General features: G+C 38.9%; 1 protein-coding gene across 12 annotated transcripts in view; it reads right to left on the minus strand.

Annotated features, from left to right (window-relative positions):
• The window catches only part of BCAS3 (BCAS3 microtubule associated cell migration factor), a 353,584-nt gene that overhangs the window by 279,854 nt on the left and 53,070 nt on the right, over positions 1-20,660 (minus strand). For all 12 annotated transcript variants that reach the window (XM_084492825.1, XM_084492820.1, XM_084492814.1 and 9 more), the window contains exons 10-12: positions 10,086-10,162; positions 8,301-8,384; positions 2,951-3,121 (exon numbers count right to left, since the gene is read on the minus strand). In XM_084492825.1, coding sequence (XP_084348951.1) covers positions 2,951-3,121; positions 8,301-8,384; positions 10,086-10,162 — 332 coding nt within the window. The remainder of the gene's footprint in view (positions 1-2,950; positions 3,122-8,300; positions 8,385-10,085; positions 10,163-20,660) is intronic.

A 20,660-nucleotide genomic window follows, 5' to 3' on the forward strand; every position in this document is an offset into this window, starting at 1 on the left:
CTGTTAGCCCAGCAAAACTTCTCCCCACTGAAAGTGCTCATTTCTCCTTCTAAAGGACATGCTTACTTGCTTTAGATTTGCTTCTTTTCTTTTCCATTTCCTTTCTCTCCTCAAAACTGCTTTCTTTCCTTTTTAAATTACGTATTATCATAAAGATACACTGCATTACTTGGAAGTTGCTTTATTTCAAAATTTCACCCAAATTCTTAGCTAGACTGGTCAGGTAGATAGAAAACTTTATGGACATGAGGTGTTCCTTTTACACTAGCAGTCAGCTGATAAGCAAACAACTCCTTTCTGTCTCTGAAATTCCCCTTGCTTTCAATTAGGCTGAACAACGCATGTGCGCACACACAAATAAATCCATTTACGTAGCTGCTGGACAAATTTCTGATGAAAGGGATGCAAAGTTTTCAAACTGTCAGTTCAGCCCAGAAAGCACTTGGTAGGCATTCCTAATTTTTGCAATTTCCCTTTCAGCTCTGGAGGACTGATACTGTCAATGGGTATAGCCCCCCTGCAGCATCCCCACGCAGCAGCCACGAAGTATTTCCAAACATGCATCTTCATAGGAAGCAGCAGCAATGCCACTAAAACAGTTCTTGTACCTCCCCAGACCTCTTATTTCCCACCTGGAATCTGAGAACTGGGATGATAAACCAGGAACTTTAGAAAAAGCACTGCCGGGAAGTGTCAAGAGAACAGAGTGAGCTGTGCAAGACATCTGGTAACTTGGCTGTGAGTTTACATTGATGTGCAGGAGCAATCCCATTCAGTGCAGTAGGATCATTTGCATCGCTTCAAAGGTCAGACTTCTAAAATGCTTTCCAGAATTGAAGCCTCATCCAATTGTGCTCTAACAACTCACCAGGACTAGCCAGCTAGTACCAAAACGTGCCATCTGAACAGTAGCATGTCACTTCTCCCAGGCCTGCCTGCTCCTGTCAGCAGGATCGCTGCCAGGCTCCCAGGGACGAATCAATTCCTACAAACGGCAGGATCTGACCCTGCCGCACTGCGACCGGGCTGTGTGCACAAACCTACTGCTGCTGCCTGGAGATGGAAGCACGGCTGGAGGGATGCACAACAGCCAGTGGGGTCTGTGAGCATGCACGACACTCCTTATAAGAGAAAGGGTCTCCACTAGGGCGGCATCGAGCGACAGCCTTTATTTAGGCCACATCCAAAACGTATTGATTCTTAACAAACTTTCTCTTTCCTAAGCCCACATTTTGGACAGGAAAGAATACTAAAAAGTCTCCTGCATCACTAAAATCTAATGCAAAAGAAATATTATTTGATTTTTCATAGAAAAAAAAAATATTAATTCTGAATATGAGCCCCTCACGTGGAAAATAAATGATTAATTTAATAACATTTTAAATTTTCAGATGACAAAAATATGAATGTAAGACGTGCAAACAATTAGGGTACCTAACTTGGAGCCTCCTTCCCTGGAGATTGAAGACAAAAAATTATTTTACTAGAACTGATGGTTTATTTATGTTACAACAGCATTATTTGGACAAGGCAAGCGTTATCATTTTTACAACTACTTTTCCATAGTGCCCTTTAGGCTTGATAGCTCCCTACTATTGTTAAGGTCAGAGGACAAGTTCATAAAACCTTTAAATCATACATAACAAGACTTAAAAACCTAAGATATATCATTTTTTTTCCCTAGGCCTATGCAGAAGAATCAAAGCACAGACAACGACCATCAGAAATAATGACTGCATTAAACAAGGCTTCATGAGAAATTTATGAAGCAGATTTTTTTCTTTTTTTTTTTTTCTGGCAGTATAAGAGCCAAAAGACCTTTTTTTCCAGGAAACAAAAACGAATCTCAAAGGTCAACAGACTTGTTTTAAGACCTGACTCTGTGAGAACTTAGGTAAAATACACTTTCCTTCCCCATTCTCCTACTTTTTTATTTTAAATTTGCAAGAAGGGCCTCTAATATTATATGGACAACCCCTATTTGATACTACATTACGTAGCTAAGTACTTCTGAAACAAATTCACAGGAACTACAGCTCCAACAGCATTCTGCAGGTTTTTTGTTTGTTAAGGAAAACAGTTTATTTTCCTCTGAGATAAGAAAATAACGTAATTTGTCTACTGATTTATCATTAATATCTTACTGAATTATCTGCAATAAGCATCGTAAACAGAGGGGGAAACTGAAGTTAAAAGAAATTTTTTTTCTTTTAAATTCAAGAAACGTGAATGGTAGGGAGAAAAATCTTACAGAACAGTTACAGAATGTGAAGTCTGAGAGTCCTGAATGCTGACTCTATGGCCAAACACTTAAAACTGAAATGAGTGGTAAAAACAAAAAAGACATATTTCTATCTCCTCTCTGTCAAAAAAGACAGTTAGTTCAAAACATCCATGTAAAGTTTTGTGACTGCTGTATGGATTTTTCAGCAAATGATTTTGGCTGAGGCACTGCTGTATGTTAGCAGTAGAACAGTACAAACACCTCACAAAACAGCACCATGTTTGATTACTTTTTACTTTTGAAATTTATGTACTTAATATCCAACTTCATCATCTTTTTTAAACTCCTATTTAAACAATTCACCATATTTCTACATAATCTCATTTTCTACCCACGTTACAAATTACTAAATATAATCAGGCTATATACACATTTCAACTGATCAGCATAAATCAATGTCAGTTACAAACTAGCGTTAGAGACACAAAATGCGACGTTTCACACGTGAGGTTGTCAAAGCATCATATAAATATGCTCTAAGGACAATATATATTTTGGCTTAATTTCAGTTCCAGGCAGAACTTTGCCACAGCTGAGCGTGTCTGTTAAAGTTTTTGACCTAGCGAAAATTTTCATCTATTTTTCATTTTCAAAAGCATAAAATACATTTTTCTAGGATTTTTGTCAAAGTGAATCCACATTCTGTTTCTGTGCAAACTGTATTACCTGTCCTTCTGCAACTGTCTCTGTATCAATAATAGTGATGATGCCGGGCACCAGAGGACTTCGACGAATGTTGCTATGAGCTAAAATTTCTTCTTCGGTTGCTCCTGAAGGCAGCGTCCCTGTCAGCTGGGTAACTACTTTCCCAACCATTGTAAGTCCAGTCTTTATCGTCTATAAAGAGAAACAGAACCAATAAATAATGATTAGGGCTGTTTTGTGGAGTTACTTTGATTTTTTTTCTCAACACAATTAATATAATAACTAGAACGTACATACCAGAAGCACACAAGATGTGTTTTTGTTAGTGATACCTTAACTGTAAGATGCTCTGTGTAACTGTAATATCTTCAAACATTCAGCATCCTACCAGTTTTGTGTATCTACTCTTATTTCAGAATTAAATGCTTCTAATACATTCTCAAAAACCAGAAACACTTTAGTGTTGTCGAACTGTTAGATTTTCCTTTCTTTACCTTTGCTCCATCATTTGATCATTCTAACTGTGCCTTCTCTGTACCTCGTGGAATAAGTAAAGCACAGTGTCACAGACAGAGGTGATTTTAGCAAGTAATGGTTAATGCTGAAATTAATCTCAAGTGTAACAAAAGACAAGGAATTCAGCCTTCAATAGACATGACGGACGTGATCGTTTCTCAGAAATTACACCTCCTGAAGCTTTTAAACCGAACAGGGGACTCAAACACAGCAAAATTAAGGACTCCAACCTCAAGGTGCTAGAAAGGTCAACTCCACAAAGTACACACATACCCCAAGTACAAATAATGCGACTTCCCACAGTCTGCATGTTTTCCAGACACGGGATTGAAAATGTATTCGCTGCACTGGCTTTTATTATCTAAAGATGCTGAAGATTTTTTTACGAGTTTGTTTTGTTTTGTATTGGAAGAAAGAGGAATTCACTGGAGAAATGTGGAGAAATTCCCTAACCGTGTACAGGCATTAGGGAAAATATGGATTTTAAAACTACCCAAAACACAACTTCAGGATTTTCTCCTTGAATCAAGGACTGTGCCTTATTTGCTGTAAAAAAATTGTCCAGATCTATTATACAATATAGATAAGAAATAAAAAAGAGATCAGGATGGAATGACACTATAACAAGCCAATTCTTAACTAAAAAGACAAGCTAAGTTGCCTGCTAAATTGAAAAGGAAAAAAAAACATACAGATCACAGGCTGAAACCAAGAAGCAGCCACAAATCAATTGCAACTGCTTTGTTTAGTGCTAAAATCTCAAACTGCAGTGATTAGAAAACACATTAGTGTTCATCAATTAGCAGCCAAACGTTTGTTTTAATAATTCATAGGAAATGACTTACACAAAGTCTGTTAGTGTGTTGTCAGGAAAACCTCTGAAGGGCCAACAGAATTAGGCGCCACACTGTATTGATGGCAATATCTAGCCAGGAAGCCTGATTAACCTCTGAGATGCCTCAGCTGATGTACTTACCCCATTAATGCTAATGGAGATACTACCACTTAAAATCGAGCCATGCCTTTATCATAGGAATGTCTTTGGGGTTTAAAGTCTTTAGTAATATCCTGCCATTTGTTTCTTACTAGTTCTTTTTATACTCAGATACAATAAATGACAATAAAACAAATTTTAACACCGGCAAATTTAGAAGGCTGAAAAATGTAACAAGAAGTCGATAATGGTATCTGAGGAGCAGACCTAAAATGGACCCAACGCCATCACAAGAATGCATTTCAACAGACATTTTCTTTACAAAAACTGACAAGGCAGTTTTCTGACCAAGAGTTAAAACCATATAAAATACACTGCTAGGTTAGAAGTACAAAATACCTAAGCAAGTTAGAAGACCAAGAAGTATAATCAACTTATTTTGAAAAATATTTGTAATGCTGTAACTAGGGAAACTGGATGACAATGTGCCAAGTAGACGTTTGAAATCTCCCTAGGAAAAAAATTAACATGCTTATCTAGCAAAATGAATTACTGTTGCACGTTCGAGCAGACAGGGACTGCAGGGATACTGAGAAGTAATAGGTGTACGGAGATGTGGCTGAGGCCATTAGCTCCGAACTATCAGCGCAGAGCCATTACAGCACTTACTTCTCCGTGCTGTGTGTATGTTTGCAAAAACTTCGCTGGTAATCTTTAACCTTTCCCATGCCATATCAGCTGTCCCCACTATCCATTAGAGCTAATGACCTTGCTCTCACATAAGCTGTTAGGACTCATTAAGAAGTTATCAGGTAACAAGAGAAAACAGATGCAGCCTTTGCTAAATCACTTTACCACTACAGGATTAAAAGATACAGAGAAAGAATCAAGTAAAGTTATTAGGTGAGAAGAACTTGGTTTATAGTTTGATACCAGACATTCGACAGACCAAATGCATTTTAAATGAAATAGGTTAAAATTTGCACTGCTCCAATTCCTTTGTCATCGAAGGGAACTACGCAAAGTTCATATGCAGTGAAATTTTCTTAGAAATAAAATGAAAATAGTTGATCTGATTCCTTTAGAAAGCAGTGATGCACACTGTGCAAACACACAAATTCTCTGCATGCTCATGTGCACCCTAGCTACTCAAGGGAGCTGTTCACATTCATTTGAATATGTAGAAACACATATATTTAATTAAAATAAATGTGCACACACATACCTCATTTAATTGAAAAACAAGTACAACTTTAATTATTAGAAAAAATTAAAACGCATCATTCAGTGCCTGTTAGGCTGTTTTGTTTCAAAGGTTGCACATCCTTTTAATAATAAAACAGTATCTTGTCCCTTTTTCTGATAACAAATAAGCCATTTAAGATTTATTTATAAATGAAAAACCTATACCAGGCAGAAAGATGTATCAAAAATATGTCTTGGTAATCAACAACAAAAAGCGTCACGTCGCGTTTGAACAAATTGAACATACAATCTATTATAGATTCAAATTCAAGCTAAGTGTTTGCTGAATGCCTATGTTTCACAAAGATGTCTCCCTTTCCTGCTTTTGTCACATATTCTGAAAAGAGATAGGAAAGGGAATAAAACCTATTACTAAATTGATCTTAATTAGCATGGAAATTTTGACTGCTAGGAATACATTATTTTGGGAGTAGGTCTTGAACAGACAGTGAGCTGAACTCTGATTCACCCAGGAACATTGCAAGACCAGACGTTTCTTCAACAAAACATACAAAAAAAATTAAACAGATAAAAAAAAAAGGATCACAAGCATGGAAACCTAAGAATGTCTTTTCCTATATCCCCTTCCTTGCTGTATCCAAAAATACAGATAATGCATAATTAAAAGAAGCAATTTCACTTTTTGGTTCCTATCTAAAATGAAGCACCTGATGTTCTCCCATCATTAACACCATCAAGTAGCAATGGGCTTTATTCCGAAAGGTACTGTACATGCTGGTATTGTTATTTACATCACAAACTGCTATCTTGATGATCTTGAGGTCTCTTCCAACCTAGAAATTCTGTGATTCTGTGAAATATTATTCTGACATGTAAATGAAACTAAATTTCCCCTTTGCATTCCATTATCTGTCAGCTCAGAACCCTTCCTCTACACTGTCAGTAAGTAACCAGCAAGCATTCAAGTTGTAGGTGTGCAGTAACATACAATTTAGCAAAATTATTATACATTTTCTTAACTTTCCCTATTACTTTATCACTGCACAGAAGCTAAAATTTTCCTTTACCTACGATTACAGACATATTTTATCTTCAGTATCTGTTCACGTGATGCAACATCACTGCTTCAGTGTTTCAGATTAATGAGGGAATTTCTGGATTATGATCCTTAGCAAGTACTGTTCAGGAGGTAAGGTCATCATCTTGGTCTTTACGGGCCTTAAAACCTAGTTATCTATGGTTTGGGGGCTAAGGGCTATAACAGATGTGCTATTTTTCAGATTTTTAGTCTGTTGAAACAAATTAAACAGAATAGTATTTAGTCTTTAATGCCTGCTGGAATATTTTGACAATCATTTCATGGTTTAACAAAGCTTTGGAGTGTTCTTCAGTCAGGACTAGGCTTGGCTTTGGCAGTATGCTGATCTGGTTTTAAGATTTTGCCACATCTGATCATAACCATGGCTGATCATGCTAAGCCAACTGGCTTTTATTTCAAACTTACCTATGCTGTAAAAAAATGTGAATGATGTTGAGATTGAAGGAACTATGGGAGATTTTCTCCCATTTTTCTTTGCAGAATACGGTACCTTCAGAAAAACGGTGATCCAAAAAAAAAAAAAAAACACAAAAAACTGTGATTTTTCTTCCCACTCCAACCACAGCAAGATTGTGTCTAAAGCTATGCTGATGGAATATGTTCTTTTTTATGTTTTGTTTTCACATGAGATGGCATGACCTATGTCTCTCTTTGTGGGCTTTTGTAACTGTTGTTTTCTTCAGTGACACTGAGCTTTCTGTTCTGTGCTGTCATTTAATTCCTATTATTAGATTTGTTTTGTTGTGTGTATCAGAAATGAAAAGGCTAGTGGTTACAATGAAAGCTTGTAATCAGCATGAAGTTTGCTAGACAATGCCAAAACTCACTGTGAGAGTGAGAGAGAGAGAAATTACTTGGCAAAATGTTGCAGGCAAGTCCTCAAGGAAAGGAGTGGGGTGGGGTGGGGGAAATAGTAAAACAACAGTTCTGCATATTCTTTGGCTCATTTAAGGTTTTTCCAAGCCATGGTCGTTTTCTGATACTATGAAAACGTAGACATTTCTCTGAAAACAGAAGGATATTATAAAGTCATCAGAACTAAAAAAAAAAAAAATAGGCAATGGAACCTATACATAAACAGTCATTAATAAACTCTAACCTTCAAAGAAAGCTACTAGGTAATTAATTAGCTCCATATTGTGTTGTCATCATTCAGAGAGATTAAAGCATGTAATGCTGGTGTGACTGAGTCCAAAAAGCACCAAGTACTTGTAATGTCAGTTTTCATGATGCTAAAAGACTAATAATTTACAGTGTTGATGTCCAATCATGTAAACTTGTCATATTACAAATAGCCTTTATGCCAATCTATTTTACTATGATTTTCCTGTCAGAAGGGTTACTAATACGCATTATTTTTTATTTCAAGCTGTTAATAATAAATAAAAGATCAGTTCTAAAGGACAGGATTACTTTGTAGAAAACAGTGTCTGAGTACTCAGAAATTTTCAGGATCAGGCCCATACACGTGATGCTAATGCTAGCATGTTTCTTACCTTTTTTTTTTTCTATTTCTCTTTTGTGAATGAGAAGGGGAAAAAACAGTACAATTCAGCAGGGAAACCTAATAATTATCTTACATGATAACCTCTCCCAGCAGCAGATGATGTACTCACTTTGGCAGCACTAATGACTGTGGCAGTGTAAGACTGAATGTTGTCTCCACAGGCTCCACCACGGGATTGATGGCATCGGATCAGCTACAAGAAGAAAGACAGCAACCAAGTAACTACTATTAAACTAGACAAACCCATAACCCATTACCATAGCTTTTGTTTATCGTGTACAGTGGTGTGTTTTTTCCCTACAAACAGCAAAAAGCCCTGCTGAGACACTTAACCCCTTTTTATAATCTTCTGGGTGCCACCCAGACTGTCGCGTACTCAACTCCAGTTTTCAATTACAAGATGAGTACTCACTAAGAATTCATAAACTTTGAAATGGTGGGATTTTGGGTCTGGCAGTAATACCACAAATAAATTTAAATAAATATAATCAAAAGCTTTAGCCATGTATATGTAACTTTAAATATCAGACATTCTAAGAATTTGAATGTGGCTTTCCCCTCCTTTTTATGACAAGCAAGCAAAGCAACGACAAAGGAAGAGAGCTACTTTAAACTTTACATTTAATAGATTAGAGGAATGTACATGGGGTTTACTCTATATTGCTTTCCATCAGATTTAATAAATCAAAACAAGACTCTTCTACCTTCCATCAACCTACAAAAGCAGTTCTTGCCATTGAACTCCAACTAACAATAGAAGCCATGCTTCTTACTAAATAAAATGGCAAGAACTACAGATGTTTGTTACTGGTATACAGAACGTGTTTGCCTGCTTAGCTGTTTTTGCTAAAAGAAAATAAAAAATCACTGTAAGATGTATTTGTTTCTAAAGGTATTACTTTCCTGCTTACACTTAAGTATCTAAATAAAAACAAACTAGGGAGAAAGAAGACGTCCACAGAGAACATCCCTGGGAACACACAAGCTATTTAAATTAATTTTCTGATGTAATTCTTTTCGTTCATCAGTGGTTTATATTTTTGGCAGTAGCACTGCCTAAATCTCAAGTTGACGGGTTAAGTTTTACAAAACCCCCTAAGTGTGGCAGGCCCAAATTTGCAGAGAAATCAGTTGTGCTTGAAAGGGTATAATAAAGTTGTGCTTGAAAGGGTATAATAAAGTTATAAAGTCTGCTTCTCTGATAACTTCTGTTTCAGCCCAAGAAACAGCTATTCCAGGTGCAAGTGGAAGAGAGAAAAAACATCTGCTTCAAAATAAAAATAAGGAATTAGAAGCTGAAATTAAACTTTTCAGACACTTCAAGCTTTAATAAGAGTGATAATTGTTCTGCTTGGGATCTACTTTCTTGTATCTAGAAATAAGAAAAAATAACTTTTTTTTTTTTTTCCCCTAGAGCTTAATAATTTCAGCAAGGACATTAAAAAAACAGATTTCCTAATCAACAAAGCGTATTGCTGAGTTGTCAGACAAACCACAGGCTCTGTTCTGACTCAGTTTGCCCAAAGAGAATTTAAGAATCCCTTCTTGCCTTTGAGAGGTGTTTTAGAATTTTCAACTGCAAAATGGATTGATTGAGTCCCTCACTGAGCGTGTATGTCGATAGCTTTCTCCTCTACCCACGCTACTTACGCATTTATCAAGTTCATGAACTTAAATCAAATGCGCAGGGTAAAGATATGACACATGAATACCAAAGCACAGCTAGTGTGGGTCAAAGATTAGGTCTGTCATCGTTATGCAAGTCCGCTTACAGATCATCTTTTTTACACAGTTTGTTTTTGAGATCGTTTCTAGATTTCATTCTAGCTCTTGTTTATAGAGTACAAAAAAAAAAAAAAAAAAAAGTATTTTTTGAAATTAAATCTTTCCTTACCTTATTTTCTGCATAAGCAAGCCAACGGCTTCCGAGCGCAATAGGATTCATGTTTGGCCCTGGACATGGATAGCAGCCTGAAAAGTTTTAGAAGGCAGCATTAAGAAATATCTTACTGACTTCTTGCAAGGAATTTTACTTACTGCCAAGAAAACAAAAAGTCTAAACAAAAACCTTTCAGTTGCTAATATCACTCAGTAAATACTTAGATTTTTGTTCCTAAAGATAAGACTGTGGTTAGATGAGCTATTTTGAACAGTTAATTATGTGTAAATAATTGTTTCTCCTTGTGTTTGCATTTTTTCATGTCATTTTGATACAGCAGGGTGAGGGGGATTTTAAAAGATTGATTCAATTGGTTCTGTATCTTCATGTTTTAATTAATTTTATTTTATTGACACATTTCAATTGGTCAACGCTTCCACTTCCAAGCTCTTCTAGATTTCTGTGGTGTGAAAATGTGTATTGTGCTTTTGGTTTTGTTTTTAATTATTCTACCTTTAGCTTTTCAAAAGACTTTTGCATGTACTTAACTGTACAGTAAATTTGTCATTCCTTTAAAATCAGTAGCCAAATTTCCACTGTTCATCTGCTTTTTATTAGGTGTTATTAAAAATAGATATATACACATCCATAAGGTGAAAATAAGATGTGCAACAACTGAGAATATCACACTGTTAGCTACTAAAATTAAAAACAGAAAATTTAAAACTACTGTAAGCAACTAGGCAATGGTGAAACGAATTAAAAGCTTAAATAATCTACAACTAAAAGTAGCATGGTGACCCTCATCCTAATTGCTATTACTGTCCGATTTCCCTGTCCTGCTTCCCCTCCTTTGTTTTTTGTCATTTCAGATTAAGCCCCCTGGGGTGGACGGCTGCCGTTCCTACAGCACCGTGTGGCTGCTGCCTGCAGTCAGCACTCCAGCCCCACCGGCGTGTCTGAACTTTCACATGCTAGCCCTGACTCCGCGCACGCCTACACCGTGTGGTTCCAGCAGGCCGGTTTCAGTGGGATCCTTTGTCCAGGTAGGAGTCTGAAAGTTCAGATACCGAAGTCACACAGATGAAACCACAAAACTGTTTACTGATTAGGGCCCTGATAACAGGATTTGAGCTTGAGTGTTCAAACTTAAGCTAGTAAACAAAGGCCTTCAGCCACGTGCATAATGCCATTTACTAGACCCAAATCCGTTCTGGTACACAAATCCTATATAAATAAGAAATATCACAAAGGGGGGGGGGAGAAGGAGGGGACATCAGCAGTTCCTGCACTAACACAGACAGGTCAGTAATTCAGATTCTCTTCCACTGGTTGGACAAACCCCAAAACATTAAAAAACTTCTAGACTCGTTTCTCCTTTAAAAGGAGCCCAGGTCAGTCGATCCCATACCACAAGCAGGAGGAGCACGGTGATGCAGCAAGCAGCATTTTAGAAAATCTCAGAAAAAGAACAACAAAAGGGTATTGCGTAAGATCCCATTCTGAAAAGCCATGTATTAAAAAAAAAAAAATCAGATATCTCAGCTAGTGTTCCACCAATGTCTCTTTTTGTCAGACTCTTGGATGGTGATCTCCTCATTACAGCAAGAAAATGCAAATGTGTTCACCTTCATCTGAGAAACACTGGGGTCTTCTCTAACAGGTCCCCAAAACGTCCAGACATTTAGTGAGGACAACAGGCTTTAAGCTGAGCAGCATCATTTTCCAGGCTCACAAAACAACGCAAAAGGTGTGGGGGGTATTAACTACAGTGTGCAGACACAGCTTTACAAAGACTTGATGAAACCCAAAGATACGTTTGATGCCATTTGGTTGGCATGAGCACAAACAGCTGCTGTACCGCTCCTGTTAGGCCAACAGCTCCAGCTCCTTTTTTAGACCGGAGCAGTGAGGGTATTGCAAAATTCGGAAGATCACAGCAAGCTATTTCAAAGGTCATAAAGCACTGGAAGGAGAAAAGCAGCAATTCATCGAATTAAATCCATCTCGGGCCAGGAAAGCAAAACCAAGCGAGTATTTTGTAAGGCCTTATCACTGCCTTCATCTCAGGAAGGAAAACGAGTTCTGAAGAGATGATGCCACAATTGTTATTGCATTCCAGAAGTGCATAAAATGTGGGTAGCCAAAGACTCTTAAGGAACAAAGAATGCAAAAAAAGGTTGTAAATACAACCCCAGGTAGTAAATACAACCGTGTTCTTCCGATGACATTATAGATCATGACCAGTAAGGTTTTAATGCTGACTTCTGCTTCAGCAATCCTCATCTTGGTAAGGACATCCTTGTCCACCAGATTTTATTTAATTTTCTCCCCTTTTACGTACAAAATAAATCATTAAAAGCTGTCAGATGACAACCCTCATCACACAAATCTCTGCAGTGACTTCAGAATCACTCACTCGCATTTCCTAAATTCTGCGAGTGCCTCGTAATATCCTCACAGAAAACAAAAGGAGCATCACTCAACAGATGCTCTGTAATGACAAAAGCAAGCATTTTTACAACTCGTGGCAAAAAAAGAAATGTCTTTCTTGGAAACGGGCGCTGCTTCAATTATTTCTGTGAACTGAAGTAACTGAAGAAGTACAAAAGAGCATTATTCTTCGAAGCAAAAATTAATCATACACAAAGAACAAAGTGAAGTTATCTTAAGAACAGAACTGTTTTCACCAAACCCATTGTAGGTAGTTTGTGCTGGATTTGGTCAATTAGATACAGCTCCACACACATCAGCCAGTTCTAATAATATCCTCCACCAAGGTCAACAATTCAGCTCAGTACTAAACCCCTCTCCGATACGAAAAACAGCATTAAAAAAAAGAGCTATTTCCTCCCTTTCTTTTTCTTTGCAAGTCTATGCATTTTGGAAACTCGCAGCAGCACAAGGATAAACAAAGGGTTATACTTTATGGGAAGGAAAAGCAAATTGTTTTTCTGCTTTCCAAAAAAACAGCTGGAGTCAGCAGAACATCATCTACTGGGCAAATGGGACGACAGACACGGCGTGACCTACCAAGCTCTGCCGCCCCATCGCTACAAGCCAAGCTCTCTTAAAGATTAACTTCTCTTTCTACCAAACTTCAAAACAACTGAGGAAAAATCCATTCTAAGCAACAACAGCAGCAATTTTAGCATGTTTACAATAAGGACGAACATAGTGAGACTGCAGAACTAGCTGTCAAGAAGACCAAAGTTTCCAAGTTTTCCTGACAGCATGGAGAGGTCATCCAAGAAAAGATCACGAAGGGAAAGTCCTTCCCAAAGTACAGCAAATCGAGCAAGTACTAGAAGACACGAGACCTTACAAATAAGCTTCACTAGCACTATCACCCACAAAAATACAGGCACAAACCTGTAGCTATTTCAAATGCTTTAAGCATACACTTCATCTCTCTGGGCTTTACAATGACACGCACAGGAAATACACTACGTAGAGCTGTGAAAAGGTAAAATGAAAATAACATAATTCTCAAAGTCTGAACGAATCCAAGCCCTTCTGCCACCTTACTGAGGCACGGTGCCCAAGTCCGAGCTGTTGGCAGCAGGGGCAGAGGGGAAGCAACCAGGGGCTGCCGTGGAGCAGCCTCTTGCTCGGTGCCACGCTTTGGCCATGTCCAGGATCACAGCGGTGCCATAGGTAAATTCTTTACCATGGCCATTTTTCAGTTGCTTCCCATCTTTTCTATTTCTTTAAGTACGTGATTTAGAAAATTTTAATTCAAAAAACATTCTATGCAATTATCTGTGTTCAAAGATAGCTCCGGCTTTCTCCTTGCTGTGCTGAATTTATATATTTGCTTTTACTAAGTATAGAGGGATCCTGAAAGTTACTTAAAGCTCTCTATACAAACGTTTGCTTGATGAGTGACCAGAGAGAAGGCATGTTTATTTTGCGTTATTTTTCTATTACTTTCATGAAAGTCTCTCTCACCCTTTGAAGATTTCTATCCTTATGCCCCTACCAAACACAACCACCTCATCTCATTCTGAAAATTCACACAAATATCCCCTCCTCTCCCTCTGGATGTTTCCACTGATCTGTGCTCCTACAGAAAGTTAAGACTCCACTCCTTTCCTCAAATTGTTTGCAAAAAGCTGGTCCTCCAGCTCCAGTGATGGTGCTGTGAGTATAGAGACAGCAGCCAGGAAGCGAAAGCAACACACCCCTCTGCCCCCAGCTTTTACACAAACAGCACATCGGGAATAAAACATTAAGAGAAACAGGCCCATTGTAAAGTCATGTCAGCCACAATAGAGATTAAGCAAAAAATCACATAAATCACAAAACATGCCACTATTAAACTCGAATCATTAGTACTGGGACAGCTCTCTATCAAGCTGCACAGGATCTTCATGGGAAAAAAAGCTTAAAAAAGACAGAGATACCGATACAGGTACGCACCCTCAGCTCTAGATACACAAGCCCAGTGTGAGGTGCAGGGCTGGGGACTGAACACTGCAAGGAATCCTGATATCCCTATCAACTTGGCAGTCAATGTTTCACATCCAAGCACGCAATCCGTGAAATCCCAGAGGCAATTAAATGCCAAGAGGCATCCATGCTCTTCCCAGCTCCCCTCCTAGGGGGCCGTGCCGCTGCTTCCCCTGCTCCTTCAGCAAGCAGGGATGATAGTGCCCTAAGGGACTCGGCACCTGTACCTAGCAGAAGGCACACCTACATAACCAGGTGGGCAGAGATACGCTGTGCAGGTGGGAGGAGAAGGATTTTAGGAAGAGCTTTCCCCCAGAAGCGAGCCCTGCCGTGGTACAGGCTGTAAGGCTGCCCTTCGGTCCCTGCTGGAAACGTCCTACCCAGCCCCGACGGCTCTGTTAAACAAAGAGCTAAGGAAGCTCTTAGCCCCGTGAAGTATTCAGGTTTAAATATGCACTAGAAGAGAATGTTTTTCTCCAGAAAAATCTGACACTAACAGACAGTGCTTGTCTGAACTAAGTCAGAACTCGTTTTCCGTTTACACGAACTGTGTGCTCACCGCTGAGCACAGCTCCTCGCCCCGGGCCCTGCTCTGTCTCCTTCTCAGGCCACACTAAAACCCACTGTAAAATGACGTGCTGTAAACTGCTGCAAATTAATGTGAAATGAGTACAGCGAAGTAATGAAAAAGCCAAATGAGAAGCGTCCAGAAGAACGCAGCTTTTCTCCCAGCACACCCCGACACGCTGATCTGAAGGCACTGCTGGTCAGGGCCTTCTTCCACAGCGCGCTGTGACAACTCATACTGCCCAAACCAATGCTACAGTCCTGGGGGAGAAAAACAACAACAATCTGTTTATGATATTTTCCAGCCTTTCATCTCTTCTATCTTGACGTTTTGTTTTTTTAATGCAAACCATTTAGTAAGTTGTCCTCTTGTGTGTTCTTGTGCGTCTGTTTAATAGGAAAACTGCTATTTTCTGTAATTTTCTCTGCTTCCTTTCCTCGGCTCTGAGTTCCTCTGTACTGAAACATATTCATCCTTTCTTGGGATCAGTTTTAAATATTATCCTCACAATTACTGTATGTGTTTTTAATGGATGTTCCACACCTCACGTCTGCATGACCATTTAAACATGCAGGTGTGAGCGGCAGCATTGTTATCAAACCTTCTTAGGATTCAGTCTCTGATCCCGACCCATGGGAGAACTGGCATCTCTTTTGGGTATGATGGACGTGCCACTGGGGTAGGATGCAGGGAGCAAACACAGGGAACCCTGCTCAAGTCAGAAGAGCTCCAGGGCTAGCCTCCATCCTAAGGCAAATCTAAGTATGTGAAAGTTCGCTGAGAAAGCAGACTGCTCTTTCAGTATGTGGACAGGTTCATTAAAAATCACCTGTGCTGTCATACGTGGATGGTTTTTCTAAACATTTTTTTCTAAGCAAATTTCCAAGATGTGTATCACTATTTGAGCAAAATGATTTGCCTTGAATCATTTCAGGTAAATGCCAGATATCACTTTAAAATCCATGAAGCAGTGTTACTGTGCATTTTTAAATAAACAGCTGCAATAATCCACTAAAGCTATGCTGATTTTCAGTTACCGGGTGTAGCTTATAACCAATGAATATTTTTTTCTAGGTGTTATGAAATATACAACACTCAATAGCACTGAAATTGCAAAACTACTTCAAGTATTGCAATGCGAAGCAGCCAGAAAACAGATCCATGACAGAGAGCACGGAAAGGGTATTACAAATAAATAATGGATGGAATGATCCCACTGCTGCAGAAGCATTGTTTATTCCAAGGAAAACAAATCATATAAGCTGTTTTATCTAATATTTCGTGTTTGTTTGGGCCTTTTTTTTTTAAGCGTCACCAATCAAACCAAATTTGTTTGTTTATAAACTGTGTAAAGTAATATTGTTTATAAATTCCTTTGGGTTCTATCTAGATGAAAGGCCCTGTGTAAATGTTAGTGCTCTCACACTGTCACATACTTTCCAAAACTCTTCTATTGTTCTTGTACTTCCTTTTGTTTAAGTATCACCCATAAAACTGAGCAAAAGAGCAAACCAGCAGGATGCACCCTACTGTGAAATCATACTTGCCATCCAGGGCACTTTTTTTTTTTTAATCATAATGAAATTATCATTACTAAAGCAATGAATAATATACCCAGAAGTGAAATGAAAAATGTTACATACTGATATATCCGTGTTGCATTCACAGCAGCCTCGGTCCTACAAAGAGCTGCAATCTGTGCAGTCTTGGACTGGAAGAACAGAATCCCCCCGCATAAGCTCAGGGAAGGACCACAGATCTTTATTTTTATCATTATTATTATTACAGGGACCTCCTTTTCCTGTCAAGTCTAACATGGAAGTTTTAAGTATTTTACTGTTACCCTATAGTCTAAAACCAGTACCAGAGTTTTTACTAAATATATCTGTGGCCTTTAACATTCATGAGGCTTGGCTGTTTAATTTAGAACAAATTTGACTGATTGCAGGACAAACTATCTTTTAATCTTAAGTTTATTTTCTTTCCTTTTTTTTTGTTCAGAGAATTGGACAATGATAAATAATAACGTGACCATAGAGGTTACTGTTCCTGTTGAGGAGGACAGTATAAGGTGGCCTTGTTTTGGCCTTTAAAATTAAGAATTTGGGTGATTTAGACAAAAATAACCTATAAAGAAACAAACAGAACTTCCTGTTCTGCATGTAATTTTTAAACCTGGATAAACCAGGAGATCTGATGGATATACATCTTGGGTATCAAGGCCTTGTTTCTGTCCTTACGCTATTTTTCTGTTGTATGTACGCTTACACGCTTATATCCTGCAATATACCAAATATACCAAAACACCCTGCAAGTAACAAAGACATTTGTTTCCATAAATCTACTACGTTGCCCTAAAGACCTTTTCAGAAAGTATTTTAAAGCTATCCTCTAATAAACTGAATCCCAAATTCAGAAAAAAGAACTCTTATAAATGATGCTGTTAGAACATAAACGCAAGATTACATCGCCACTTCTCCCAGAAGGCAGTTACAGACCACGTGAAGAGGCGTACATAAACTACACGTATGGGTGTACATCCCTACAGAAATATATATGAATGTATAAATTGCTAACGTCCAATTCACAGGAATGTTGTTGGCTTCTCTTCACTGATCAAAAAACCACTCTGAAACAGGAGCTTTCTTCCCACCTGCCTAAAGGACTTTCAGTCAGAGCTGAAGAGCCTCCCTCCCCAGACACAGGAATCCTATCAATGATTATACCATGTGGGATGTCCAGGATAAATGCCACTTACTGATCACACTTAAGAGGGGAAATGTACATTCTTCAAGAAGTTCTGTGTAACTCAGGCATTCAACCTTTCCACGAGACATCCAGTGTTTTTACTTCAAAGCAAAATGAGCAAACTGCTCCCTGCGTGCCCATCAGGGAAAAGGAATTCTAACCGAGCTAACAAAAACGTACAAAAAAGCCTAGATGATTTCCAGATCAGACCTGGGACAAACTGAAACCAACATATTAATTCTTGCATGTGAATGTCAGTGAAAATAGGAATACGACATCCAAATTGCAGATTAGGGTATCAAACACAGTGTTTCTTCCTGATTTTCAGAGGTGCAGGTAGGGTGCATTTCATATATACTGAATAATTTTTGGCCTGTGGTTAGGCAAGTCTTTTGAGACTTTATATACAATAAAGTACTCTGACTAAAATCTGGAAAATTACCTCTTAAGGCTCTAGCTGTACAGCATCAATAGAAATGTGGTGCCAGCTAATGGCTGCAATAACTGTCTTCATCCCTAGAGAATAATGGATGGAGAATATATCAATAGGAGGAGTGGAAGGGCCAGAGAAACTGAGCAGGCACTAGTTATCAGACACAAAGATGATGCCACATGCATGATGTTATCTGTGATAATCTTTACTTAGGGCCCAGGGGTGGGAAGGATATTCTTTATAGAGAAGAAAGTATCCATCAGGCCATATTCATAATCATCAATGTTCCACTAAGTAAGCATTTTTGGAGGAGGGCTGTAGGAGCACTGATGTAATAGAAATCAATGAAATTCAGCTTTTCTGCATCTGTTCTTTAGAGCAAAGTAGGAAGAAAAGCCTGCCTATCACTTTCATTTCTCACTGCTCTGTCATATACAGTACCCAGCAAAAGGCCCTGAAGGAAATGTTACGCGAACCCTTAACTAGTTAAAAATCTCTTTAAAATCCACACTTTACCATTCCCAGCCACCAGAAAGAAACACATTTTTATTATATGCATCAACTGAATTTTTGAGGCTTGGTCACATGAGCACTTAACACAGTGCAGGTTACCAAATTGCTCTTTGCCTTTATCTACCCCTTGATGCAAATCTTTTCTTAATGAAATGGAGCTGGCTCGGAGCAGAGGCACGACCGAGAAGGGAGGGCCATTCAACGCTCACAGCCACGGGTTCTTTGCAGACTGAAGTTTGGGCTTTCCTTAGCTGACACGTGAAAATAAGACGACCTCACTGGGTAGATTAGAGGACATCCTGGCAATTTTTCTATGGCTATGTACAGTGTATTTTCCACTCCACTTTAAGCAACTGTCTTAAATTCAATGCCAAGACTGGTACACCTGTATGCTGACTTTTTCTTACAAGGCACCAATAAAATCTGCTGGCTGGCTGCCATTCAAGCAAATCAGCACATTTCCATCTAATCACATGCAAAAACGATCAGGACTATGTCAGATTTGCTCACTTAGCTCTAAAAAAAATGAGGAAATGCAGGAGTTAAACATTCCAACAGCAGCACGAATTTGACCATGTTCTACATCCTGAATATTTTATGGTATATTTATTACAACAATATATTAAGCTATACATTCAACCACAAAAACAAAAACAGAAAGACAAATACTACTCATGTGCAACACAGCTGCATTAGCATTGCTAAGGAACACCAAGCTTCACAACTCCTGACACTGTTTTTAATTGTGCATTCCGCATTTAATTTCTACGTGTAAATAGTCAACAAAACGGGGAAGAGCTGCTGCTTAACTATGTTTGCATTTTAGCTGTCTCAGTGCAGTTCTAGGGCCCCCATGCTACTCAGCTGATATGAATGGCCTTTCTTTAAAACATTTTCTTTTCCTACACAGTAGTTTACACAGCAAAAGAAGCATCTTCAAAGATCTTGTGATCCCAGTTTAGTATTTTTGACCTTTTAAGCCATCACTTCTGACCAAAAGCAGTCAGATACCACAGCTGGGAATCTTCTCCATGAAGAACCAACTCCCCGGGCAGCGTTGACATCCTCACTGCTGCCCTGCATCGGGATGGCTCCAGACACAGGCTGACCACTCTGCAGAGCAGGGCTGCTCCAGCAATGGAAACAAAAAGCCCTCTAAGCACTTTTGCCAAGCTTCCTTTTCAGGGATTTTTTATTTTCCAATTTAAACTGACACTGCCCTCTTCTAAATTAAAAAAAGAGAAGAGTTTAGCTGCTGGCCGGCTGGCTGACTGTCAGAACCCAAAACAGCTAACTAGGTAGCTCAATTACATCAAATTTCAAGCACATCAGAGTAACTTAAGCCTTTAAAGATGTACTTTTAGGTCGAGGAGATTTCAGCAGACAGAAAATCTGAAAGGTTAGACAAAAGCTTTACTGCAGCCTTCAACATGCCAGAGCATAACACCCGCTTGACAGCATAAGCTATTAAGTGAAACAACTAAGCCTCAAAAGCCTCGGAACAACCAGGCCCTGGCCCAGGAAAGCCCTCCATCGAGGGGAAGGGCACGCTTTCTGCCCAGTCACACCTCCTGAGCACCGGCAAGCAGGAGCAGTGACAGGAGGAGAGCCGTGGCAGTGCTGTGAAACACCAGCCACGAGGGGTGCCCAGCACCGAGGGCTGCACCCGGGGCGAGAAGTCCGAGCACACCCCGAGCTGATCATATTGCAAACCAGCACGGGTGGAGAAACACATCGTGAGTTGTGACACTTCAGGAGTTTGGGCTTTCAAATCTTTTGGTGCATTTGCAAAAGCTTTATTTTATCCTCTCTATATTCCACTACCGCTTCACAAAAATGCACTGAAAAGTGACAGGGTTAGGAATAGGCTATCCCC

Source organism: Aythya ferina (assembly GCF_964211825.1).
Source record: "Aythya ferina genome assembly, chromosome: 19".
NCBI classification, from domain to species: domain Eukaryota; kingdom Metazoa; phylum Chordata; class Aves; order Anseriformes; family Anatidae; genus Aythya; species Aythya ferina.